The sequence below is a fragment of the Symphalangus syndactylus genome, chromosome 1 (assembly GCF_028878055.3).
Source record: "Symphalangus syndactylus isolate Jambi chromosome 1, NHGRI_mSymSyn1-v2.1_pri, whole genome shotgun sequence".
Taxonomy (NCBI): domain Eukaryota; kingdom Metazoa; phylum Chordata; class Mammalia; order Primates; family Hylobatidae; genus Symphalangus; species Symphalangus syndactylus.
Window position 1 is genome coordinate 104,938,067 of NC_072423.2, and position 27,735 is coordinate 104,965,801.

The 27,735-nt window shown below is 41.1% G+C and overlaps 1 protein-coding gene across 7 annotated transcripts in view; it reads left to right on the plus strand.

The window, feature by feature from the left end:
• The window catches only part of ERC2 (ELKS/RAB6-interacting/CAST family member 2), a 980,330-nt gene that overhangs the window by 506,576 nt on the left and 446,019 nt on the right, over positions 1-27,735 (plus strand). For all 7 annotated transcript variants that reach the window (XM_063645317.1, XM_063645323.1, XM_063645319.1 and 4 more), the window contains one exon: positions 24,727-24,862. In XM_063645317.1, coding sequence (XP_063501387.1) covers positions 24,727-24,862 — 136 coding nt within the window. The remainder of the gene's footprint in view (positions 1-24,726; positions 24,863-27,735) is intronic.

Here is a 27,735-nt window from a genome sequence, read left to right on the forward strand (position 1 = left end):
GAAAAATAATTCTAAGTGCCTTTCTTGGAAAACTGCACTCTCATTTGTTAAGCAGTTTTCATGGGCCAGTGTCTGTGCCAAACACTGATGTGCAAGAATTTTTCTAATCCCAACAACCCTGGAAGGGTAGTATGATTTGCAAGGGGCGTATGAGTAAACTGAGGTTAGTGAGGTTATTTGTAATCTGCTCAAGGTCACTCTGGATTTGAACCTAGATAATCTCAGGAGCAAGGGGCATGTGGGAACAGGCACACACGGATATTCCCTTGCATGCCATCATAAAAACAATTTTAAAAAACTTATTCTGAAGGCGGTGGGGAACAGGATTGTGTTTTAGAAAGATGTCTACCTGTAACTTCCCATACAACCAAAATAGGACTCATCACTACTTCTTTCACTCATCCTCCCACTACTGTATATATTTGGCATTTATGTGTGGAAGTGGCACAACATTCACCTGCTTGTCTAAGATAGAAAACTCTAAGTGGCCTGTAGCTCATCCCTCACTGTATCTAATCCAACAGATTCCATTTCTTTCCTTTTGTTTCCCCACTCTCAATGTTACTGTCCCAGTTGGTAATTTGGACAATTGCAGTAGCCTCTAGAGAGTCACAATCTGTCCCAGTCTCTGTCCTTTACTCCAGATAAAATCAATGAGGCAACACCCTGTGCCTGGAGGCCCCTGTTCCCTCCTCCTCACAGGATGGACAGAATATCCAACTCCACCTCCTGGCTTTATAAGCTCTTCACAATCTGGCCCTGAGTTGCTTTCAAGTCTCATCTTAAGCCCTAAGTACCTAAAATGTCGCTCCACCCCCTCATCCCCATTCAGTGTCTGCCTTCACCCAATGTTTTCTCATTGTCTGCACTTGACAGACCATTCCCATCTCTCTATATTGGAGCATACTTTTCCCATTGCCTAAATGACCCTTTCTTTCTATATACCTGCAAATCTCTATACATCCTTGAAGTTCAAATTTAATGTTACTCCCTGAGTTCTCTCAAAAGACAATAGTTCCACCTGGTCTACTATAAAGACACACGCACACGTATGTTTACTGCAGCACTATTCACAATAGCAAAGACTTGGAACCAACCCAAATGCCCATCAATGATAGACTGGATAAAGAAAATGTGGCACATATACACCATGGAATACTATGCAGCCATAAAACAGTGAGTTCCTGTCCTTTGCAGGGGCATGGATGAAGCTGGAAACCATCATTCTCAGCAAACTAACACAGGAACAGAAAACCATGTTCTCACTCATAAGTGGGAGTTGAATAGTGAGAACACATGGACACAGGGAGGAGAGCATCACACACTGTGGCCTGTTGGGGGGTTGGGGACAAGGGAGGGGAGAGCATTAGGACAAATATCTAATGTATGTGGGGCTTAAAAACTAGATGACGGGTTGATAGGTGCAGCAAACCACCATGGCACATGTATACCTGTGCAACAAACCTGCACGTTCTGCACATGTATCCCAGAATTTAAAGTAAATTTTTTTTTTGTTTTTGAGACAGAATCTCGCTCTGTCACCCAGGCTGGAGTGCAGTTGGTGCAATCTCGGCTCACTGCAAGCTCCACCTCCCGGGTTCACACCATTCTCCTGCCTCAGCCTCTCCGAGTAGCTGGGACTACAGGCGCCCGCCACCACGCCCGGCTAATTTTTTGTATTTTTTAGTAGAGACGGGGTTTCACCGTGGTCTCGATCTCATGACCTCGTGGTCTGCCCGCCTCGGCCTCCTAAAGTGCTGGGATTACAAGCGTGAGCCACCACGCCCGGCCTAAAGTAAAATTTTAAGACAATCACAAATAAAAAACATTTTGTTATCACTTCCCAGCTCCATGTGTCTACCTTTCACTAAACTTTGAATGGTCTAATGATAAAGATGATAACTTCTTTGTTTTTGTGTTCTCAATGCCTGACCTGTGGCTCATGTTTCATAAATATTTGTTGGATGACTAGTTGGATGGATGGATGGAAGGATGGATAGAATGAGAGGAACATTGATTGGCATCAGGGAAGCCAAATGGGAGCTATTTCAGTGTCTAGACAATGAAAACAAAGGCATGAGCTGAGCTAGTATCAATAAGAATTGAGAGGAGGTAACTATTTTGATAGATATTTTAAATTAAAATGGTAGAGCACAGTGATCTATTGTGTGTGATGTGCTAGGAATATGGAAGACTCACTCCTCTTTGACTCCCAATCTTGGGTGGTTTAATGAAGATAAAGAGTACAGAAGAAGGAGGGTGATTTTGGCTATGAGGAGGCAACAGTTGAGATTTTAATTTCAGTATATTGAGATATATGTAGGGTATCCAGGATTGTTCAACAGACATTTGAAAATTTGAGGAAGGTACTGATGCTTGCTCCTCCACCACCCAGAGGGTGATTTCAGTTCCTGTCTGGCATTCCTTCTTTCAGCCCCATTCTCTCTCTCCAGCCCCCTTCTTCATGCCCCAATCTATATGTTACTGACATGGAAAGATGTCCAAGACATACTGTAAAATGTATAGTATTGTCCACTGTATTTTTAAAGGAGATGTGTCTATGCTTGCATTATGCCTAAAAAATTTCTAGAAAGATTGACAGAAAACCCTTAACAATGAGAGTGGTTTATTGGGGAAGATGGAGGCACAATATGTTTTCTTTTTATAAACCTTTTTATACCATTTACTTTTTGTTACTAGCATTTGTAATTTTTTAATTAAGATATATTCACATACCATAAAATTCACCCTTTTAAAGTGTATAATTAAGTGATTGTTGGTATATTCACAAGGTTGTGCAACCATCACCACCCTCTAATTCTAGAATTAAAATTTAATCACACCAGAAAGAAACCCCATACCCATTAGCAGTCACTCCCCACTCCCTCATTTATTCCCTCTTTCCCCCAGCCCCTGGCAACTACTAATCTAAGTATTTGAGTATTTGAGACCTTTTATTTAATTGGGATTATATATTACGTGTTTTTGTGTGACTGGCTTCTTTTACTTAGCATAATGTATTTGAGTTTCCTCCATGTTGTAGTATGTATCACTATCTCCTTCCTTTCTATTGATAATATTCCATGGTGTGGGTATACCACATTTTGTTTATCTATTCATCAGTTGATTGACTTTTAGGTTGTTTCCAGTTTTTAGCTGATATGAAAAATATTGCTATGGACATTCATGTGCAAGTTGTTGTTTGAATATATGTTTTCACTTCTCATGGCTGTATATCTGCAAGTGGAATTGCTGTGTCCCATGGTAACTATGTTTAGCTTGTTGAGGAACTGCCAAATTGTTTTCCAAAGTGGCTGTGCCATTTTACATTCCCACTAGCAATAAATAATTGTTCTAAATTCTCCACATTCTCACCAACATTTCTTCTTATTTTTCTTTTTGACCATAGCCATCCTATTGGGTGTGAAGTGGTATCTCATTGTGGTTTTGATCTACATTTTTCTAATGACTAGTGAGACTGAAGATCTTTTCATGGTCTTATTGGCCATTTGTATATCTTATTGGCCATTTGGAGAAATGTCTATTCAAATTCTGTGCCCATGTTTAATTAGGTTATTTGTCTTTTTATTGTTGAGTTGTGGTATTTATATATTCTAGATGCTAGACCCTTATTAAATATATGACTGTTAGTTTTTCTTGTATATTAGTAATTTTTATTACTAATATTACTATAGTAATTAGTAATATTGCTAATTAGTAATTATTAGTATTTGATATGTCCTTTTAAAATCCTGTTCAATACACAATACTTAATCTTTTTAATAAGTTGTAAAGGGAATAGTTTTAAAAATTTTGCTCTCAGAGAAGGTAAGTGGATTTGTGATTTGTACTATTATAATTAAACATGTTGTTTACAAATAAATTACTAGCTGACAGCTTTATATTGGCACTGCTTTTTTGATGGTTCAATGAGGTACTACAGTTTGCCAAAACTTTAAAATAAAGCGAACCTTGACCCCAAACATATATGCTCCTGCAACACACATGCAGCCATTTATATGAAATAAATGCTTCCTCTCTTTTGGTAATGTCTTAGCTACCTTTGAAATGGACCCTTACCTTGAATATTCGCTTAGTTTTTATGTCTACCAGTGTGACTGAACTTCAAAATTTGAGCTACTTCCAACCAAATAATTTGCCCATTTAAATGCTCAGGGTATGGCCTCATTTTATAGTGCCATAAAATGAAATTTAAAAAGCCTCTCCAGAGAGCTGTGATTACGATTTTTTTCTTTAGTTGTTAGCCAAGCTAATAAATATTCTTAGCAGTTCTGTCATCGTATGTCATATAAAACTAGATCTAATGATCAAACCTAAGAGAGGATCCCAAGCACTACAGCCTTCTGTGTGGCTCTAGAGGAAGAAGCGATTCACCTGATCATTAGACCCTTGGGTTTTCGGAAGCAGGACTTAACACTCAACCCTGAAAGGGGTGTATGGAGGTGCCCTTGCAAAGGCTGGCTTACTGCAGGTCAACTGGCTGCTTAGGGAAGTGAAGGTAGAACCGTGTGGCCCTGTGATGCTATGTGTTCCTCAGTTGTCACTGCAGAGACATTTGACTGGGACTGGAGATGGTCATACTGGCTTCTCTCTTCGTGTATATACAATGGTGAAGGGTGTGTGTGTGTGTGTGTGTGTGTGTGTGTGTGTGTATAAAATTCCTGACCAGCGACTTTCCAGTTTTCCAGCTTTTCTGGCTCTCCAGCATACCATCTTGGGTTCTATAGCACATGATCTCTCTTTCCAAAAGTATCCATTAAAGCTTGGGACCTTTCTCAAATTTTTGACAGCCAGTAATTCATAAAGGAAAAATGAATTAAGTCCATTTTACCTTTACATTTCTCCTGTAGGGCAGGAGAGTTGTTTGGAAGTGATTGCTGCAGGCTGTTAAGACAGCTACTTAGCTTTCAGGGCTGGCAAGAGAAGGATGAAAAGTAATGAGTTAACCTGCTAAGAATTTGGCCATTTTAATCATTCGAGTCTGGGTATACTTTGTCTCCATTTATACTGAGTGGGGAAACAGTTATCTTGATAAGCAAGGATTTATCTCACCCTCACCTCTCAGTGGCTGCCTGCATTCAGAGTAGAATAGACTCCTTTATGTAGCAAGGGGAATGGGCATGTTTTCTATGAGTTAGAAAAAGAAAAAAAGCCATTGGTGTTTTTTTAAAGTTCTTATCAGCAAAGAGCATTACCGAGAAATCCAATAGGGTAGTGATGACATTCAATTTTATTTGTACCAGGAATGCACAGATGGCTGGAGTTAGCAGCTATTCATTTTTAGCACATATCTCTCATTATTGTTAGTGAGAATTACACAGACCTATCAAAGGGGGGAAATAGAGGAGAGTCAGTAGTATCAAATAAACGTGTATCATTTTTGTGCAAAGGTCACATACTTTGAATAATTCCTTTCTGTAATTGTAGCTTCCCATTGTTAGTTTATTCTTGCTGAATTTGTGTGTTGTCGTGGTGTTTTTAATGGCCTGAAGAAAAGCATTTCAGCAAACTGCACAGGTCTGAGACTTATAATTTGTCATTGCAGCTTGTGGGCTCTTACGCAAATAGCTCAATCGAGATATGTTTTTATGTATAAGTTCCCCTTGATTAATTGCCCAGGAAATGCCTTCAGTTCATAGATATTTCTAAATCTATATCATAAATATTCTACTCCCAACAATTTGTTCGGTGAGAAAACTGTGATTCTTTTTCTGAATCATCATATTTTCAGGTGTTGCCAGGAGTTTTCTTTTAATCAGTTTCCTTCAAACAGCAACATAGAAAATAAACACCAACAGCCAGGGAAATTACTGTTCCTTGTCATTTCACTTCTACATTTGGAATGTAAGCCAATACTCTGATTTTCTAGAAGATCCATATTAAAATCTAATGTTAAAAAAAGAAAAGAATAGAAAATCAAGTAATTAAAAATATAAGGAAAGCAGATTTGAGTTCACTATGAAACAAAAAGTTATTAAGAATTTGACACTTTATTTTTGAATAGTAGCTGTTTTGTGGTGCTATATATACCACAGACTGGGTAATTTATACTGAATGGAAGTTTACTTCTCACATTTCTATAGGATGGAAAATCCAAGATCAGGAAGCTGGCATCTGGTGAGGGCCTTCTTGCTGCTTCAGCCCATGATGAAAGGCAGAAAGGCAAGAGAGGGCAAGAGAGTACAACAGAGACAGTGAGAGAGGGCTGAACTTGTCCTTTCATAAGGAACCCACTCCCAGGACAACAGCATTAATCCATTCATAAGGACGGTGCCCCCATGACCCAAACACCTCCCATTAGGCCCCCACCTTCCAGCATTGCTGCATAGGGGATCAAGTTTCCTACTCGTGAACTTTAGGGGACACATTTAAACTATAGCAGATAAAATGTTGCTTTCTTCATGGGTTGGGCTTTGAAGATGTTGATTTCATAGGGGTTTTCAGTTTCTTCAGTTGAGAAAGGGGCAAGTTTTTCTTGTAAATTTCTTCTTTGAAGGAAGAATTCTGATTTTATAAGGTATAACAAGAAATAATTTAGGATTTATACCAGAAAAAGGGCCTAATAGTAATCAGAATCACTGCATGGGCTGAGAAATACGAGGTTGAGACCCTATTATCAGCAAAACACCTAATTTTTGCAAATCAGTTCCTTTTTTTCTGCTTTATCTTGAATCTTAATGAAATATTTTTCATATTCATCTAATTAGTATTGGTGTTTTTCTTAAAAAATTTGACTTATTACCTACTAGTATAGAAAAATCCATCTATACAATATGACTTTAAATTATTTCTCATTTCTAAATTATGCTACAGCTACATTTAATAAAGAGTTATCCATACATTATCCCATAGGAATTTTCAAGAACTTTAGTTATTTCTCAAATCTCAGTTATTCACTGATAAAGTTTCCTTAGATGCTGTATGAAGAATGTTAGAGTAAGCTTACTCCTGTCTGTCTGTTTTCAAGGAGTATCAGATAGTTTTTAATCTTTGCAATGTCTATGTTATACAGAAGGTAGAGCCTACATGTAAAAGAGAGATGCCCTCACAAGCACTGTTTAGGGATATGTGTGTGTGAAATAAATATAAATATATATGTATGCATGTGATTGTGTGTTTGTCCTCGGATGGGAAAAAATGGGTATTTACTGAGTTTTCTGTTGTGAGAAGGAGAGAAAGCACTTGGAACAGCCCATGGTGGGTGGGAGTCATGTAGCTTTGGATAAACAGTCTTACAGCTGCCCAGTGAATTTTTTCTTTTGAGTAGCAGGATTATCATGGTTAGCTCTGATAACAGGGAATTAGCAAGTGTGGTAAATCAGAGGTATTCAGTTAGGAAAATGACATGAATTTTGGAGTCTAATAGATTGGGGTGGAGCTCCAGCACTGCCGCTCTCTAGCTGGATGAGTCCTCTAAGCACATTGCTTTCCTGCTCTTCCTCATTTTTCTGGTCTATGCAATATCTATGTCATAAGATTGTCGTGAGGATTAAATGAGGTATATATACAACATGAGCATTGCCTGGTCCAAAGAGATGCTGATCAAATGCTACATTCTATGGCATACATGCTTAGGCACCTGAGTTGGAGATCCTAGTGGTGGCTCTGTGGATTTTAGATAGGGTAACATTCCTAAATGTTTGGCCACCCTTCCCCTGGGAGCTCTAGAAACATTGCCATCCAGCTGGAAACTAGAAAGGGCATGAAAAACTGTGGGTACCCAGGATTTTCATGAATCCCACTAGGTAAAGTTCCTATCATGACTCTAGTATGGAGGATTATGTCCATTGAGGAAATAGGCTTGTTCAAGAAGAGGGAAGGCTTATGTTCCAGGGGTCAGGAATCTGTACATGGGCTCTCAAGACTTATTTGACCCTAGCCCCTTGTTTTTTGGTTTTGTTTTTGTTTTTGGTAACATTATTAACATACCCTAGAGCTCGTACTGGTAGAACGCTATTTGGAAACCACTGGGTTAGGAAAAATATGTCATCAAGTGAAACTGAAACAGGTGACATTTTAGCGGTGTATTTTGGAAGTGGTTGTGTTGAGGCAATTGTGTGGGGAAGTGGTTTGTTCTGTCTTCTCATTTAATCAGGGGGAAGTGGTTTACACCCTTTTTGCCGATAACTCTGCCACTTTGTTATCCTTCATTGATTTTTGCTTCATCCACCACCCACCACCAATTCTGTTTTACTCATTCACATCAGACTAAGAGAAGAGGTTTGAGTTACGAGAAGAGTGGAAAGATCAGCCATTTATTTTTGTAGTGTGTTGTCATGGGGATAAATACTTGGGAAAGTGTAAGGATGCATAAATTACTGTAACCCCCCATTGACCATAAGTTAAGCCTTCCAGATGCCTTAAATTGCATTAATGAAAATAGTTCAGAAGAAGTTTTGGACAATGGAAAAATGAAGTCTGTTAGGTAGGTACTAATGTGAATAGTCCCTAAGAACTGTTTGAAATGGGCAGTAAAAAGATTATGAAATATTTAGAAAGAAGAACACAAACATAAAAATAAAACAGAGGTTTAAGAAGTTTTAAAAAATAACTAACATATAATATGGACATTGGATAATGTTCAAATCTGTGCTGTCCAATAGGGCAGCCATTAGCCACATGAGACTACTTAAATTTAAATTAGTTAAAATTAGATAATATTTAAAAATCACTTTGACAGTTGCATGGGCTGCATTTTAAGTGTCCAGTAGCCACATGTGGCTCATGGCTAGTCTATTGGATAGCGCAGAAGTAGAAGATTTCCATAATTGCAAAAAGTTCTGTTGGATGTTGCATATGAGAGACAGGATTCTGACGTGGTCCCATGATCTCCAACCCCTGGTTTTCACACCCTTGTATAATTTCCTCCACTTGAGTGTGGGCAGGTCTTGTGACTTGCATCTACTGATAGAATATGGCAAAGGTGATGGTTGCCATTCCCTTAAATAGGGTATATCATATGGCAAAGGTGATGGAGTACCACTGCCATGATTATGTTATATTATATGAAACTTCATCTCAGCAGACTGGAGATTCTCCTGCTAGCCTCAAAGAATCAAACGGGCATGTTATGAACTGCTTAGGTAGAAGGCCACATGGCAAGGAACTTTGGGTGGCCTTTCAGACCTGAGAGAAGCCTCCAGTCTCTAGCTAATAGCCAGTTAAAAGCTGGGAAGCTCAGGCATAGAACTGCAAGGAAAGGAATCCTGCCAACAACCTGAATGAGCTTGGAAGCACATTATTCCCCAGTTAAGCCTACAGATGAGAATTGCAGTCTGGCTGACACCCTGATTTCAGCCTGGTAAGACCATGAACAGAGGGACCAGCTAAGCTGTGCCTGGACTTCTGACCCACAGAAGCTGTGAGATAATAAATAAATGTGGTTTTAGGCTGCTAAGTTTGTAGGAATTTGTTATGCACCAACAGAAATCTAATTCAGTGCTGGTCTAAATTATTTTTGGGTTGATCCAATAAGCCACACCTCAGATGGACCAGATCCTAAAGAGTGTATAACTTGCTTTATTGCAGCCGGTGCTTTGCCTACCTCATAGAAAAAAAAAAGATTGTAGCTTTCAAAAGGGAATGTCTAGGCCTAGTTAGTATGTTCCATTCTCTTTTGTAGCAAAGGTCTCAGTAATGTACGATAGTATTTTATTATTTTTATATAGCATGATAGATGCCACGATCTTTGGCATCATCAAAACAATAGTTCAAATTCTGCATCCCTAACTTTTTAAGTATATGATGTTGGGCATATTATATAACCTCTCTAAGCCTCTGCTTCTTCATCTGTAAAATGGGGATAAAGTGCCCTCCATGTAAAGATGTTGTTTCATTTAACTGAGATTATAGTTTTACAGTGTTTAGCACAGCATCTGATGCATGATCCAACATTTAAAAGTGGAAGATGCTTTTATTACTTAACAATGTTTTAAAATTGATTTCTGATAGCAAATAATATAAACTCCAACACATTACTTCCATACTCTAATTTGGAAAATCATCATATAAGATTTTTATCTTCTTATACCTCTGTTTTATTTTATGTCTGGACCACTGCAGCCCAATTTCAGATTGGATGCAGTAAAAGTAGGTCTTGCATACACGAAGTGCCCCTTGTGCTTATAGGCTGCCTTGGCTGTATATTGTCTGGGCAAATCGCCCTCAACCTCTGGCCAGACTGTGGAATGTTGGTTTCCTCCAGCATTAGCCCCTGGGGGGTCAATTTTCACAGTTTCCATATGTTTTTATATGGCTCCAAACTGTAAATACAACTGACACCCTACCAAATTGGCCCTAATGTGCCTGTGTCTAACAGTGGAGTTGTAGGCTTTTAGAATGATACAGTACTCCATGGAATTGTGGCAATTAAATGAATGTTTTGTTTTCAAAGTGTTCAGATTCCATTTTTTACTTTGAAAAGAGGTAAATAATGTGCAAAGAGGAGACATGAGGTGGGAAGAGGACGGGAGTTTTCATCTTATGTCTTGCCCTGTCTTGGGTTTGCCCCTTTGGTCCTGAAGCTCTATCCTCAGACCTGTTACCTAGTATCTGTATGGTCCTGGCCCTTTTGTCCTTCTCTTACAAAAAGGGAATGTTTTGTTGAGCTTCTGTTTTTATCTTCACTTATTTTGTTATCTCCAAACTCTTTGTCTCAGATTTAATCTGTCTGCACAGGAAGAAGAATCAAACTCATTATGATACACTTAGGTTCCAGGATGTGAAATACAATACAAATTTCTGCTTGTGGGGCTATATCCATCCATAAAACCTTATAATTTTTTCAAAAAGGTGATCACCTTGAGATTAATGGGTTCAGAGAATGGAAATTAACAGGGAAATTGCAGTGCTCCCTTGTTGGTTTTGTGTTCTGCTTCATTGCTGAGTCCTCATTTCAATAACTGTTGCTGCCCTGTGGCGTTTAAGCTTCTGAGCTCTCACCTTCCATCCTGAAGCCCTTCTGGTGGAAAGCTAATGTTCCCAAATAATGACCTCATCTGTATCTAGTTCTCTAATAGTCAACCAAGCTACTGGCCAGGGGCATCCTGTGAAGTTTGGAGTGGTGTGTCTTGAAGTGGCTGAACTACAGAACAGACATAGTATCCTGAGATTTCCCATTTGTGCTCCATAGAGCTTTGTAGGGTTGCTTTGGGGAAGGGAAAGTGGGACAGTGGTGGGAAGGAACTCTGCAACATTCTGCACAGTTGGTTGGCATAGCACAGAGGTTAAGAGTTGGAGATAGTCTCTGGAGCCAGAATGATTGAGAATCTTGGCTCTGATATTCACTAGCTCTGTAACTTTCGACAGTTCCCTCATCTGTAAAAGGAGTAAACAAATAGGACCTACCTAGTAAGGCCTTTGCAAGAATTAAGTAAGTTAATATATGTAAAGTGCCTAGAGCACATCATGTGATGTCACGGAGTAAGTAATATGAGCATTTGCTGCTGAGATGATTATATAACCCTGGTCTCATGTTCTAGACCAGGGTTCAGCAAATTCTGGCCCACAGGCCAAATCTGACCCTGCTACTTGTTCTTGCAAATACAGTTTTATTGGAACACAGTGTATATATTAATGTTTATATTGTTAGTGTATATATTAGTATATATATTGTCTGTGGCTACTTTTGTACTACATGAGAAAGTAGAGGCAAAGTTAAGTAGTTTTGACAGAGGCCATATGGCCTGTGAAGTCTAAGATATTTACTATCTGGCCACTTACAGAAAAAGATTGCTGACCACTTTTCCAGACCTTCGAAAGGCTTTCTCAGCAGCATAAATGAGAACAAGCCATCAGTCTGCTGTGAACTATGTAGATTTTAAAAATCATCTGTTGAATACAAATTAAATTCAGAAAGAGTTACTCAGGCTTTTTTTTTTCTTTTTTGACCTCAGCCTCTTAGATTTCCAGTTTAATTTTGAAAATTAGCTTTCTAGGAATGATAACTCTAGGTTGTCATTGTTAGCACCAGCTAATAATACTCACTAGTATTCACCATCACCTACTACCCTGAGGACAGTAGGACTTGGCATGTCAGGGTGCAAATGGAAGGCCAGTGTGGCTTGGGGGGTGGAGGACAAGATAAGACTTGGATGGTAGGGGTTAGATCTGGTAGAAGTCAATGTGAAGAATCAGTCCAGGTTTTTTGTGGCTTTATTTATTTATTTATTTTTGACTGGGTATCATTTCATTGGTGAGGAATTGACAATCGTTTTATGAAATTGAGTTTTTTTTAATAGAAAGTGCCTGTCTGAAAACAGATGTAAGAGAGCAAACTTAATTCATATAAATCCCTAGATGCACATTCCTAAATAATTTTAAGAATTCACATAAAGCATGTGGCAAAAAAGGGGAACTTGTTTCATCCATTGACCAAAGTGAGGGTCAGTTCCAGAAATAAATTAAATTGTCACCAGCAGAAATCTGTTGGTGGCAATGCACTAGGCATTGTGCTAGACCCTTAGTGTAGAGAAGACAAGAAGGTAGGTGTGATCACGGTACAGAGGGTGCCTACAGCAGAACAAGGAAGACAGAAAAGGAGCAGAAGTGTGGTGAGTTCATGGCAAGACAGGCATGGTGTGATTTGGGAGTTAGTAACAGGAGGACCTAAGTTTCTTGATAGGCCAAGACAGCTTCCAGAGGATATCACGCTTATACTGGGGTGAAAAAATAAATATGAGTTATCAGTGATGAAGGAAGGGGCGGGGTGGGGGTGAGGTAGACAGTTTCTAGAAGAGGAAACTGCTTGTTCAGAGCCGCAGAGGACCGTAGGGCTTGGCATGTCAGAGTGCAAATGGAAGGCCAGCGTAGCTTGGGGGAGTAGGGTGCGATAAGACTTGCACACTAGGAGTTAGATCTGGTAGAAGTCAGTGTGAAGACATATGGATTTTTTTTTTTTTGAGACAAAGTTTTGTTCTTTCCCTCAGGCTGGAGTGAAGTGGCATGATCTTGGCTCACTGCAACCTCCGCTCCAGCAGAGAAGCTCAGCCTCCTGAGTAGCTGGGATTATAGGTGCCTGCCACCACACCTGGCTACTTTTTGTATTTTGAATAGACATGGGGTTTTGCCATGTTGGCCAGGCTTGTCTCGAACTCCTGACCTCAGGTGATCCACTCCCCTCGGCCTCCCAAAGTGCTAGGATTACAGGCATAAGCCACCATGCCTGGCCAACACATGGATGTTTTTACAGGCAGTGGAGATCCAATGAAAAGTTTTTTGAGGGAGGAAGATATAATCTATTTGTATACTTTCTGCTGCTCAGCAGAGAGTGGATTCGGTGGACAATTGGAGCCAGCATCCTCGTCCAACTTGGAGATGATAGTAGCTTGGGCCAGAGAGGACATAGGTAGGACTCATTACTTCACTCCAGTGAATATCCTGGGGATGGACTCCTGCTTGTCTGATGGTGGAATAGTCCATAAGGAATTCAAAATGCAAATAAATATATGCTTAGAAATTGGCCGAGTGCTGTGAAACAAGTGCATGGGGTGCTGTCAGAGATTCTCAGTGGTAGGAGGGGCATCCTTGCATTTGATGCCCAGAAAAGGGCCTTCTGAGGAGGCATTACTTCAACTGAGACTTAAAGGGTAAAAGTCAGCTGTGGGAGGAGTGGTGGCTGTGGAGAGGAATCCCAGACAGGGAAAATAGCCTGTGCCTATACCTTCCAGTGGGAAGGAGCTGCTGTGTTATTGCAACTGAAAGGAGACTGAATTCCTGATTCTGGGGCTAACGGTGAGAATGGTGTGGGATGAGACTGGCCAGCAAAGTTCACTGGTGTGCAATTTTATTCTTTGGGAAAGGGAAGCCGTTGGAGGATTGTATGCCAACAAGTGCATGATCTGACTTACTTCGAAACACCCAATCTTGCTGTTGGATGGAGAATGGATGAAAAGAGAAGCAAGAGTGGAAGCAGGGAGACCAGGGAGGAGAGAAGAGACCTGTGGTCCAGGCAAAATGTGATGGTGGCTTCAGCTCTCATGGAAGCAGGGTCAATGTTTCCCTCTTTGCGCTCCTGTGCTATTGGCTCTGGGCAGGGCTTTGAGGCACCAGGTGGATATGTGGAGCCACAACATACTGAAGCAGGGGATATTTTCATGCGGGTGCAGATGGCAGAGGAACCCTGCTTTGAACCCTCCTGGAAGTGCATCTGCCACCAGCTTTGACCATGTGGGCCAGGAATCCGGAGTATATAGTCCAGTCTACAGTGAGAGGGATGTACTGTGACAACATATTTAATGCTTAACAATGTGAAAAATAACCATCCCAGGGCCACTATTCTCAGACCTACATGACCACCCTGTGCTCTCTGGCTCACCAGACCTAGATGGGAGGCCAAGTGATAAGAAATTTGTTTGGTAAATAGTAAATCAGAGCCAGGCTCATTAGTTAATCATGTGGCCCTGACATCTGTGTGTGGTCTGCTCGCAAGGAAGAGCATCTTATTATTAGATGCCTGTGGGTTCAACATTGAGTTCTGAGGAGGATGAGAAAGTTGGCTTGCCTTTTCCCTTGGAGTTTCCTGTGGGCTCATGCCAATCCTACCAAGTCCATCAGGAGGGGTAGGAGGGCATCTGCAGTCACCCAGGATCTCTCTGCTCTCCATCCCTGGGGTCTTCCTGAATAGGCTCTGTCATTTCTTAGCATTGGCTTTCAGGCACTGGGTTCCGTTTACATTTGAGGTGGTGTTACATCCATATTTGGGGGAGGTTTCAGGGTCAGAATATAGGAGAATGTTAGAAGGAATCAGCCCTTCAGAACCTCCGCCAGAGTGAAATATCTACAAGGAAAATAAACCCTTCTTTTGCTAATTGTGACCTTCTGCTGTGTCACCTGCTAAGGTTGCTCCCAAGGTTTTCTTGGCTTGGGTGGGAAAGTCAATGGTGAGTGTAGTGGGGAAGTAGATAAGTGCTCTAGAAGAGGGTTGGGGGAGGGGGATCAGGCTCTTGATGGTTGCAGTAGACTGTCTGGAGTGGCTGCTGCAAAGATACTGGCTGCAGTGGGGAGGCAAGGCTGGGGTTGCATGCTCTGTGGGTCCAGTGGGATCCAAGAACAGGCCGGAGCCCTGCCCCCTACTGAGTTGGCAGAGCAGAAGCTCCATGCTCCTGGGCACAGCTGCAGCTTCCCAGCTGTGGCTCTGGACCCATGCATCCCTGCGTTCTCAGGGGCCAGGAAGCCCCCAGTGCCCACAGTCTCAGAAGTGCCTGTTCCTGCTCCCTGTCCTCTTCCCACTCCTGGTGCCTGCTCCTGTGTGGAGCAAAGTTGTGGCCAAGCCTGGGCGCTGCTGCAACTTGGCCAGGTGTGCACACGCTCAGGGCAGCACTGACGCTCCAGCTTCCTGCTACCTTGGCCCCCTCTGGACTTTGGGTGCTGACGAGCACAGGTGGGAGGCCAGGGGTGCTAAGGATGGCTTGGCATGGGCCTGGGCACCCCTCTACATGAATATCCTGGGCACTGTGGATGGCATGTTGATGGCAGCGGGAGGCAGACAGGTTTCTGGGCAGAAAGGGACAGATCCCTGGTGAAGCCCTACCTTCAAGCCAGGGACAGACTGAAGCCTGGGGGCTGGGCTGCCTGTTCTGGGTGGAGTCTGAAGCCCAGAGTGAGAACTTATGATGCCTCCCTGCCCATGGCCGCCCGTGGAACAATCAGCATGTACTTTCTCCCTTCTGAGCCCATGAAAACCCTGGACTCATCCAGATTCACACAGATGTTGGGACTACCAGCTGTGGGAAGGAGCTACCTGCTTCAGATCTCCTCGACTCTTCAGGACAACCTGCCTGCGGATAGGAGCTACCCACCACAAGTTTCCTCTCTGCTGACAGCTGAACACTCATTGGGATGACCTGCCTGCAGAAAGGAGCTACCCATTTCGGGTCTCCTGAGAGCTGTTCTGTCACTCAGTGAAGCTCCTCTCTACCTTGCTCACCCTCCAGTTGTCCATGTACTTCATTCTTCCTGGAAGTGGGACAAGAACTTAAGACCCACTGAATGGTGGGACAGAAAGAGCTGAACAGAAATAGGACTGAAACACACCCCCAACTCACCATATAGTGGGCAGTGAGAAGGAGAGAACAGCTGTGGCTCTTTGGGAAGCCCAGACCTAGGGTCTCCTGGAGCCAGGGCTGTGACACCCTCTCTGAGGCTCTGCGGTACCTGGTGTCTCCAAGCTTCCAGGTACCACCGCGTTTCCTGGTGCTCACAGTGGAAGTCGCTTGTGGTACACCTGGTCCACCTGCAGCCTCACACGGAGCCGGTGCCTGGAGCTGCCCCCCCTCCCCGCACTAGCTGGCACACCTGGCTGTGCGTAGTAGTCAGACCCCATGCTTGCTCACACACCCCTCATCACTCCATGCCTGGCTTGCCCTTGTCAGGCATGGGATCTGAGGTGGTAGTGTGAGCCGAGCACAGCCTGCTGGGTCGAGTGGGTTGAATGAACCCACTTTGCTTGTGGGCTCAAGCAAAACCCAAGCAGGGGTGTGGCCGGCTACAGGGGTTTCCAGCTGGTGGAGGAACACCCTAAGGATCCTGTGACACTGTTATTTATTTATTTATTTATTTATTATTATACTTTAGGTTTTAGGGTACATGTGCACAATGTGCAGGTTTGTTACATATGTATCCATGTGCCATGTTGTTTTGCTGCACCCATTAACTCGTCATTTAGCATTAGGTATATCTCCTAATGCTGTCCCTCCCCCCTCCCCCCACCCCACAACAGTCCCCGGAGTGTGATGTTCCCCTTCCTGTGTCCATGAGTTCTCATTGTTCAATTCCCACCTATGAGTGAGAACATGCGGTGTTTGGTTTTTTGTCCTTGTGATAGTTTACTGAGAATGATGTTTTCCAGTTTCATCCATGTCCCTATAAAGGACATGAAGTCATCATTTTTTTATGGCTGCATAGTATTCCATGGTGTATATGTGCCACATTTTCTTAATCCAGTCTATCGTTGTTGGACATTTGGGTTGGTTCCAAGTCTTTGCTATTGTGAATAGTGCCGCAATAAACATACGTGTGCATGTGTCTTTATAGCAGCATGATTTATAGTCCTTTCGGTATATACCCAGTAATGGGATGGCTGGGTCAAATGGTATTTCTAGCTCTAGATCCCTGAGGAATCGCCACACTGACTTCCACAATGGTTGAACTAGTTTACAGTCCCACCAACAGTGTAAAAGTGTTCCTATTTCTCCACATCCTCTCCAGCACCTGTTGTTTCCTGACTTTTTAATGATGGCCATTCTAACTGGTGTGAGATGGTATCTCACTGTGGTTTTGATTTGCATTTCTCTGATGGCCAGTGATGATGAGCATTTTTTCATGTGTTTTTTGGCTGCATAAATGTCTTCTTTTGAGAAGTATCTGTTCATGTCCTTCACCCACTTTTTGATGGGGTTGTTTGTTTTTTTTCTTGTAAATTTGTTTGAGTTCATTGTAGATTCTGGATATTAGCCCTTTGTCAGATGAGTAGGTTGCAAAAATTTTCTCCCATTCTGTGGGTTGCCTGTTCACTCTGATGGTAGTTTCTTTTGCTGTGCAGAAGCTCTTCAGTTTAATTAGATCCCATTTGTCAATTTTGGCTTTTGTTGCCATTGCTTTTGGTGTTTTAGACATGAAGTCCTTGCCCACGCCTAAGTCCTGAATGGTATTGCCTAGGTTTTCTTCTAGGGTTTTTATGGTTTTAGGTCTAACATGTAAGTCTTTAATCCATCTTGAATTAATTTTTGTATAAGGTGTAAGGAAGGGATCCAGTTTCAGCTTTCTACATATGGCTAGCCAGTTTTCCCAGCACCATTTATTAAATAGGGAATCCTTTCCCCATTGACACTGTTATTTATAAAGCACTCACTATGTGCCAGGAACTATTTTAAGAGCCTTAGGTTTATTAAATCGTTTAATGTCCCCATCCCCTAATGAGATAACTTGACCAGGGTTACAGACTAGGTAAGGGATGCCACTGCAATAAGAATGCAGCTGACCTGGCAACAAAGTCCTTGATCTTGGGCATCTTACTGCACTGCCTCTTGGCCCCCTTGGTCACATATGATTCAACCATTTTATCAGGCTGAGCAAAGAATAGGAACATCTTCCTGAAGGAGGGTTTTGCTAGTGGGGCCTGATGCTACAAGGTAGAGGCTAAAATTGTCTTTCCCTCCAGTACGTTCTACTTCTCAAGTTTTCAAATGTGGACACTCCCTTTGACACCTTTTTTTTAGCTATCTTATGCTACGTTATCAGGTTCTTGGTGTGTCCTGCTGGCCTGGTAAATGACAAATGATGTCTTTTTTAAGTATGTTGGCGTTGTGAGATTTAACTGAGGGTGGCTTTGTCTCTGGGCCCTTGTGTAGCCCCAAGCATCACAGAGGAGGTGGAAGACACAATGCGCAATGGTACTCACCTCAGGGGAGCAAGGACCATCGGTAGGGAGAGGAGGAAGAATAAAGCAAGGAGGGAAGCCAAGATGGAAAATGTGGGGATGTAGGCTTGGGCATCCTGCTGCATGGCTTTGACAAGGACTTATGCAGTTGACCATGATCAAAACTAGTAGCCAAACAGCCGAGCTGTTCTTGAGAGGCTGCCACAAGGTGCAAAAGTCCACGAGATCTGGCTTATCCTGGAGCTAAGTCTTCAGACCTTGCTCTGGCTTCTGGCTCTTTGCTGGGAGGAGAGTTAGGTTCAAGTTGCCACAGCAGTCCAGATCCTTTCTCTTCCTGGAAAGGATATCATGCTCATGACATTTAGCACATTTATGCTCGCTATACAAAAAAAATTCTTAGAATATTTATGAAGGCTTCCTAAAATTTATAGCTTTGCTGGAGTACTGAATGGTATTTACAAGCTTCAAAAAAAAAAAATGGAATTATCTCAGTGGTTACAAGTTAAAGCTTCTATTATTGGAAATTCTGCATGCAATGTGCATTGTCAGCTTCCATTGTGTGTGTGTGGCCCATCTACTTGAGCAGTCATTTCAGGATCCCAGCTTACTTACCTGTGGCTGTCATGAGCTTCCTGAAATGCTTCCATTAGGATAACCTGCTAGGAATGTAACTCATCTCATTATTAAGGAGAGTGTAAGTGGGAGCTAAATGTGTGACATAAAGCATTCAATAATGCATTCCAAAGTCCATTGTTTGAGGTATTTGGAATACTTGCTGTTCTGAAATGGGTAACAAGACACTAAATATGTGTGCACAATATTGCACAAGACATGATTACATTCTTCTTACTGTAAGCTAAGAGTGAAAGAGTGAACATGCTGCGGTCTGTTCTAAACATTTTACCAGTACTAACTCATCAACCCCTCACAATCACCCTATGAGTTAGATACAGTTATTGTTTTCATTGTATATGTGAGGAAGCTGAGGCACAAAGGTTAAGAAGCTTGCCCACGGCCACACAGCTAGAAATGGCAGACTTCTGATGGGAGCCCAGGCAGTCTGCTTCCAAGGTTTGGCCATTGCTGTCCCTAGATGATTCATATGGCTGAGAAATAGTCTTTCACGGGATTGCACCATTTTACAGTTGCAGTTAAACATGCATCTACTTATTTGTCCAAGAGAAGTGAATGCATATGTCCACAAAAAGAATGTTCATTGCAACTTTATTCTTAACAGTAAAAGAAAATGAAACAGCCCAAATATCCATTAACAAGGAAATAGCTAATCAAATTATAGTGTATTCATATAATGGAATAGTACTCAGCAATAAGCAATGAACTATAATACAAACAACAATATGAATAATAAATCTCAAACCTTTATGCTAAGCAAAAGATGACAGATACAAAAGGTTATGTACCATATGATTCCATGTATATAAAGTTCAAGAGCAAACAAAAGAAATCCATATAAATAAAAATTAGAATAGTGATCACTTCTGGGAAGAGGGAAGGGCCATGAGGCAGGGTGATGGCAATTCCCTATATTTTGATTTGTCAAAAACCTTTGACTTGTACACTTAATATTTGTGCATCTTCATGTATGTATTTATACCCCACTTACACACAAAAACACACCCGCATACAGTATAAGTTGAAGATCCCATTTCCTCCCAAACCTATTCCCTTCTTCAGTTATGAACACTGTTTTTATAGACTGGTGTGGACTTTCCAGGAGTTTCCATTTATATGCATGTGTGTCTATACACATCCAAATAGGCATTCTTATTTTAACATAAATAAGATCAGACTATATGTATTATTTACATTTCTGCTACCTGCTTTTTTGAGTAACAATATATCCTGAAGGCTTTTCCATGTCCATACTTCATTTTGCCTTAATCTTTTTAGCGAGCCTGATTTTATATTATGAATATGGTTAATTTCTTCAATTTCCTTCTGATGGATGATTAGGCAATTTTCAAATTTTTACTTTTACAGTTGTAATGGAAATGTTAGTATATATATAATATTATCTATATATATATTTGTGCACATGTGCAAGCACTTTTGTAGGCTGTTTTACTAGAAGAAGGGTTTACTTGGGCAAAAGGAAGGCATGCTTTGGTGGAAATTGCCAAATTGATTTCCAAAAATACTTTTGTTAATTATACTCCTCCTGACCAATATGAGAGAGCTAGATTCCTGCGTTCTTTCCAACAATGAATATTACCAATCTTTAAAAGATTTTGAAAGCAGATGGGTAAAAAAGTGGCATCTTTTTGTTTCTATTGAGATTTTAATGGAAGTTTTGATTTTCTCCTTGTTTTGCAAATATGCATACGGCCTTGGACAAACATATGCATCTCCTATCCTGCACTCCTAGCTGTGTAATTCTAGAGGTCTCAGAGTCTGACACGTTCTCACCAGCAAGTTAGAGAACACTTTATTCTTGGAATTTGACAGATGATTCTAGTGAAAATGGCAGGATTCTGTTCTCTCTGACATGCTTTCTTAATATGGAAGTCATTGTTGACCTTGAACCTGTTGGAAATTTTTAATTTAATGCAAATTCCTTGATGGCAACTGAATTTTGAATAGTGACATCCCTTGATTTATGAAACTGGTAAATTTAAATTAAACATTGAAAACTAACCTTACCACTATATTTTCCAAATGCTTCTTTTACCACAATTGTTTTTTTCTTTTTAAGATTTGCATTTTGCATATATTCGTAATGCTGTTTTTTTTTTCTTCCTGGAGAAAAAATTTGCCCCAAAGAAACTTTTTTTTTTTTTTTTTTTTAAATAATGGAGCAAGTCAGTCTCTGGCAGAACCTTGCCAAGTGGTTGGGGGTTTGGCAAAGAATGATAGTTGCTTCTGGGGCAGGATAGTAAGAAGGCATTGCAGTCTCCACGACCAGGGGCCTTACCGTCTAGATTGTGGAGACATTTGAAAGCTGTACTGAATTAAGCACTTTGATTCAGTCAGTGTGGGTGTACTTCTGCAGGTAGGGGAAGATGTGGAGACTGATAGATCACTTATAGATTTTATTCTTACAAATGCTGAAGTTGTTGCTAGCAAAAATCACTGTGGTCATTTTTTCACTGAGCATCTGTGAGGGCATTTTCTCTTCTCTAAGAGATCTAGTATTTTTAAATTTCATGTCTCCTCTGCCTGTCTCCCTTATAAATTGCCATTTTAACATGTGTTTCAGGTAGCCTTAGGGCTTCCCTGAGAAACACTTGAGAGAGGGGTTATCTGGTAGTGAGGCTCTGCTCACCTGTTCCACCCCACTTCTTGCTTTTTTCCTGCCTGTGCCAGAGAAATCCTTCTTTTCCCTTTTGACTTTCAAGTAACCATTAAGTAAAAGAAAGGCTTCAACTGCTAGAAATATCTGTGAAAACTGTGGAACTACTTCAGGAGAGTGTGGACACTATATGTAGCTATTGACAGTTTTGTGAACAAAGACAAGATGATTGTTCTCATCCACCTTCCCCTGCATCTCTCTAATTGGCGCAAATCCTAAGCAGTGCCATTCAAAACCCAACTTTCCATTTTCAGTCACTGGTGTCTTAAATAAGGGAGTGTTTAAAGGAATGGCTGGAGGTAGGCCTCCATCCTAATGTCAAAACTAGAGTACCCCATTTTTCTCAGCCACTCATTTTTTTTTTTTTTTTTGAGATGGAGTTTCACTCTCACCCAGGCTGGAGTGCAGTGGTGCGATCTCAGCTCACTGCAACCTCTGCCTCCTGGGTTCACGCCATTCTCCTGCCTCAGCCTCCCGAGTACCTGGGACTACAGGTGCCTGCCACCATGCCTGGCTATTTTTTTGTTTGTTTGTTTGTATTTTTAGTAGAGATTGGGTTTCACTGTGTTAGCCAGGATGGTCTCGATCTCCCAACCTCATGATCTGCCCACCTCGGCCTCCCAAAGTGCTGGGATTACAGGTGTGAGCCACCGTGCCCGGCCGCCACTCTTTCTTAATTCAGGAAAGCTTTAAGGGACACGTGGGTTTAGAATTTGCTGTTTTCTTTGGGATTGAAAAAACATTTCAGTATCCCTGAAAGTAAGGTCGCTGTGTTCAGACTGCTCCAAGAACTTTGTGGGAGCTCTTTCACTGTGCAAATGATGTTTGTAATAATAATCTGTATTTGTCATCCACACTTGGGGCAGGAGGACTTTTAGCAGTTGGTTCTATTTAACACTGTATTCTAAAGTAATAAGATTATTTCTTTTTAAAAGTACCCTCTAATTAAACAATCACACTAATCATCCTGACCTCTCCATAACATCCTGTTACTGAGCTCTGGCCTTATTTCCTAAGGAACTGGAAAATGTGCCTGCCTTAGGTTAGCATGGGCTTTGGAAATACTGTGTCCTCGTTCAATTAGAAAGCAAGAGGTCATTCTTAACATCTTTATACTAACCAAAAGATAATTTCCTCAAAGTGGATTAGCATGCAAGTTTGACTTGGTGGCTTCACGTGTATATGTTGCTGTATCAGGTAAAAATGGAGAAATATTGGACAAAAATTAATGCAACTCAAAGACTAAGGAGATGGTTATTCTATCATACTTTATGTCCTTTTAATAAGTGCTACCAATAATATTTAAATCATGGCTTCAGTTAGTGTAAATGTTCATAAGAAGCCAAAGTGTTCAGAATATATAAGTTCAGAATATATATATATATATATATATATATATATATATATATATATAGTGTGTGTGTGTGTGTGTGTGTGTGTTTTAGAGATGGGGCCTCGCTATGTTGCACAGGGTGGACTCTAACTCCTGGCTGAAGCGATCCTCCTGCCTCAGACTTCTGAGTAGCTGGGACTACAGGCATGAGCCACTGCACCCTCGGACTATTTTTATTAGCAGGGAGTACACTGTTAGTGCTAGATAATATTATTCTACTAACTAAACAATGCTCTTGTGCTTCATCTGCTTGGAATGGGAGAGAGTAGGGAGATACATAATTTATGAGGACTAGAAATAAGAGTTTCTTGTGGAGAGCAGTTTTCCTTTGATTTTAATTGTTTCAATTTCACGTTTGCTGTTTATCGTCTAGTTCTCATCTTGTTTACATTTTCAAAAGAGCAGTGATTCTCAGTATGTTTTTTTACTGAGTCAGGGCTCAGTAACAGTGGTTGACCTGGCAATGCTGTGGTATGGGGGAAAGGGATCCAAAAGGACCCCAAATGATTCTGCTGCTCCTCCGTCCTCTTGTGTCAATGCTCCCGAGCCCTCCATACAGCCCTCCTACCTCCTCATGTGTTGGATTAGATTTATGACAGCTGCTGTGGACATGGTTGCCTAAATCTGTGGAATGTTTTGCTAAATACTGGTGGTGCAATAGTACACATTAAGCTTATAATTCCCATTGTTGTTTTCTTGAACCCATTCTTTATCTTTAGTCTTTTACTTACTTGGTCACTTTATGATTTTGCACTTTGACATCCTGTAGATTCATGAAGAACTTTTACTCCAAGCCCCAGAGCTTTATTTAACATTATGATTAGCCAAACTGTTATTGTGTTTGAGCTAAGTGATGACAATGTATTTGATTGGAGCCTCGTAATTGTTATTTTAAAATCAAAGTAATGGATTATGATCTCAGAATAAGAACATGATCCAAAAGAATAATAATAATAATTAGAACAGCAACCAATTAGAAGAAAATAAATGTCATATCATGGACCAGAGGCCCTATGAGCCTGGGCCCTACCTACCTGTGCAGTCCCATCTCTCACCCACATCCACCCTTCCCTGGATTAGCCTCACTGCAGCCTTCCAGTTTCTTCTTTCCTGTCTCGGAAATTACACGCATTGTTCTCTCTACTTGGGAGCTCTGCCACTGGTGTTTCTCTTGTTTAGCTCCTTCTAGTCTCACTCACCGTCTCACTTTGCTAGGGAGGCTTTCCCTGGCCACAGCATCTAAAGTCATCTCCTTCCACTCCACCACCTGTCCACACATGCACATCACTGTCTCTCACAGCATGCTATTTGTTTCCTTCAACGTTAAGAAACCTAAGTTGTGTTTCCTTGGTACTTGTCCATCTTGCCCACTGGCCTCTAAGCTCCATGAGAGTGAAGATTATACCTGCCCCATTTGCCACTGCAGCCCCAGTGCCGTCCTGGGACCTGGTATTAAGTGGATGCTCAATACATATTTGTAGTTGAATGAATGGATTATTCAGAAGTATCATCTTTTTCCCGAGCCCTTATCCAGATAGCCTATGCTTAGTACTTCCTGAATCTATTTGTGATAACATATGATCTTCCAGTGGTAGAATTTAACCAAGCTGTGCTGACTTTTCTCAGGCATATGAAAGATCAGAATAAGAAGGTGGCCAACCTCAAGCACAATCAACAGTTGGAAAAGAAGAAAAATGCTCAGTTACTAGAAGAAGCGCGCAGGCGAGAAGACAGCATGGCTGACAACTCACAGCATTTGCAGGTAAGCACAGGCTTCCCTTCTTAATCCCTAAATAACTAGAGTTGGACTCTCTCAGAAATGTCACCGTTGGTGCCAGAAAATATGCACAGAAATGGTGGACTTTGCCTTTGCCCTGGGTCTAGCACTAGCAAGGAACCCAGCAGGTCTTTCCCAGGGAGGGTCATCATTTTCAGAATGGTGGCCATGAAAAGGCAATTATGGTAGAGCCTAGAAATACAAGGCAGAGTCTTTTGGGTCCTGTACCTCACCTTAAAAGGTAAGGGCTGCACTTATATAGTCGGCAAGAAACTTAAAACATAGAAATGTCTTCCTTTTCAATTTATATTTAAATTGTTTTGGGAATAGAAGAAGGCAAATGTGTGTGTATTATCACAGAAGGTATTTGGGTGAGGATACATTCAGCTGATCCCAGACAGTTTACAAAACCAGTTTTGTTTTGTTCAAGACTGCGAGGCTCAGACACAGATCATTATTCTGTCTTCTCTGTGAATGTAGTTATCTTTCAATGGACAGCCATATCTTAGAAACAAACCAACTCACTGGAAACACCAATTTTTCCTCATTAACCACCCTTATTTTTGGCCAAGGAGTGCTCCCCATGTACTCAATAAAACATTCAAACTAAAACAGGGCATTTGCTTTGAAGTTTCTTTATTTATTCCAGTGTGCCTTTAAACAGAGCAGTTCAAGTTGGCCGGAGTTCATGTTAAATTTTGGTTATTAATTAGTGTCTTTCTCCAGTTACATATTGTTTCGTCCTTGGAGACAGGAGAAGTTAGATAATTTCAATATGTACTCATAGTTCATCTTTTTAATTGGCCAAAAGAGAAATCAATAATTATTCCAGCATAGGAAATACAAGGAAATACCTTGCATAGAGCATGGCACATGGGGACTAGTTAGTCAACATTAGGTATTTTTTTTTTTCCTTTTTCTGTGTCCTAGACATGCCTTCTGGTGTCACTGAAGGCCCTTTACATTGATGCTTGATTTGGAGTGTTCACTGAATAGTGAGACAATAGTAGGTGGGCCCAAAACTTTTTTTTTTTTTTTGAGATGGAGTCTCCCTCTGTCGCCCAGACTGGAGAGCAGTGGCGCCATCTTGGGTCACTGCAAGCTCCACCTCCCGGGTTCACACCATTCTCGTGCCTCAGCCTCCCAAGTAGCTGGGACTACAGGCGCCCGCCACCCTGCCCGGCTAATTTTTTTTGTATTTTTACTAGAGACGGGGTTTCACCATGTTAGCCAGGATGGTCTCCATCTCCTGACCTCATGATCCGCCCTCCTCGGCCTCCCAAAGTGCTGGGATTACAGGTGTGAACCACTGCGCCTGTCCAGGTGGGCCCAGAACTTTAAAGAGGACCTGACCCTAGGGCTCACCTTGCTATGGTGTATTATTCTGTAAAACAAGAATAATAATTGCATCTGCTCCAGAGTAGTTGTGAGAGTTAAAGAGTCAAGGCATATAAATAATTTAGAATTGTACTTGGTACAGACTATGCCCAAAATAAGCGTTCATGACTAATGGTTGTTATAATAACAAGGAAAAGGCGAATGAAACATTAAAAACAATTTGTTTACTATATGCAGAGGTATTCCTACAGTTCTGATCTGATATACAATGAGCATCAAAGTTTTTGTCTTTTCTATATATAGTAATTTCTTCTTTTCTAAGGACACATATAGTTATGGAAATTAATGTTTTGTTTTGACCCATGAACTTTTGTATAGCAATATTTTCATAAGGGGCCTTGATAACTACCTCATAGCCTATTCATAAAAGATAGCATGGTCTGGAATTGCTTAGTTGCATTCCTGACCACCCCAAATAAAGGATAGCATTTGAAATGCAATAAAAAGTAATCACGATTAATTTTGATGAAAATGTCTCTGGTTAAGGTTAATAGAGAGTAAACCTCCCACTTTCCTGGATTGTTAAGCAGATGTGCTCAGATGTAGTAATTACTGCCAAAACTTTCTGGAGGCACTTGCCTTTTTAAATATTACTATTGTTTTGAGCATTTCCTGTTTACAAGTTAGCCTGTTAAGCCTTTAAGTGTCAATCAACCGGGATTTAGCTTGGCTGGTTGGTGGTTGTGGGATTGGCACCTGTTAATTTTGATTTATTCTACACAAGCATTTGGTAACAATTGGATACACTGGCTTCATGATTTCAACCAGCCCAACAGGTATTATATCCAGAAAAATATAATGTAGAGTATTGCCTACAACAATAATAGCTAGTGGATCAGGCATCAAAGAAGAGCACCAAGAGATTCAACTAGTTGGTATGAAAGTCAGAAACAAAGTTGAATGAAAATAGAGTGACTATGCTTTTTATTGTTCAAACCAGAACACAAAAGGCAATAGACAAAACCTGCATCACCTCAGTCAAACCTGGATATATAGCACAGTACGAAAGATTTTACAAATCCAGTCTTCTTTGTTTCATAAGTTTATAGTTTTTCAACAGAAATTGCAAACTCAAATGCCTTCAGGGTCTAGGCTTTTAACATAAGAAACAGGCTTGTGTAGGAAAAATAATGATGTCTGGTTCTTTCTGCCTGTTTTTTATTGTTTATTTTTGGTAGAGATGTGTCAGTTAGCAATTGCCATAATAATGCTGTGCTGTGCAACAAATCACCCAAAACCCAGTGGCTTTATAGTACCAATAGTTTATTCTTACAGATTTGGAGGTTGACTAACTGGCCCAGCTGCTCTAGGGTGAGTTTGGCCGGGCACTTCTTTTACTCACTGCACATCTGTGGTGGTGTCTGGGGCAGCTCTGTTACACATGTTCATTCTGAGGCCAGGTGTCAGCAACCTAGGGAAAACTCTTCTAATGACAGTTGCTGAGGCACAAGAGAATGAGC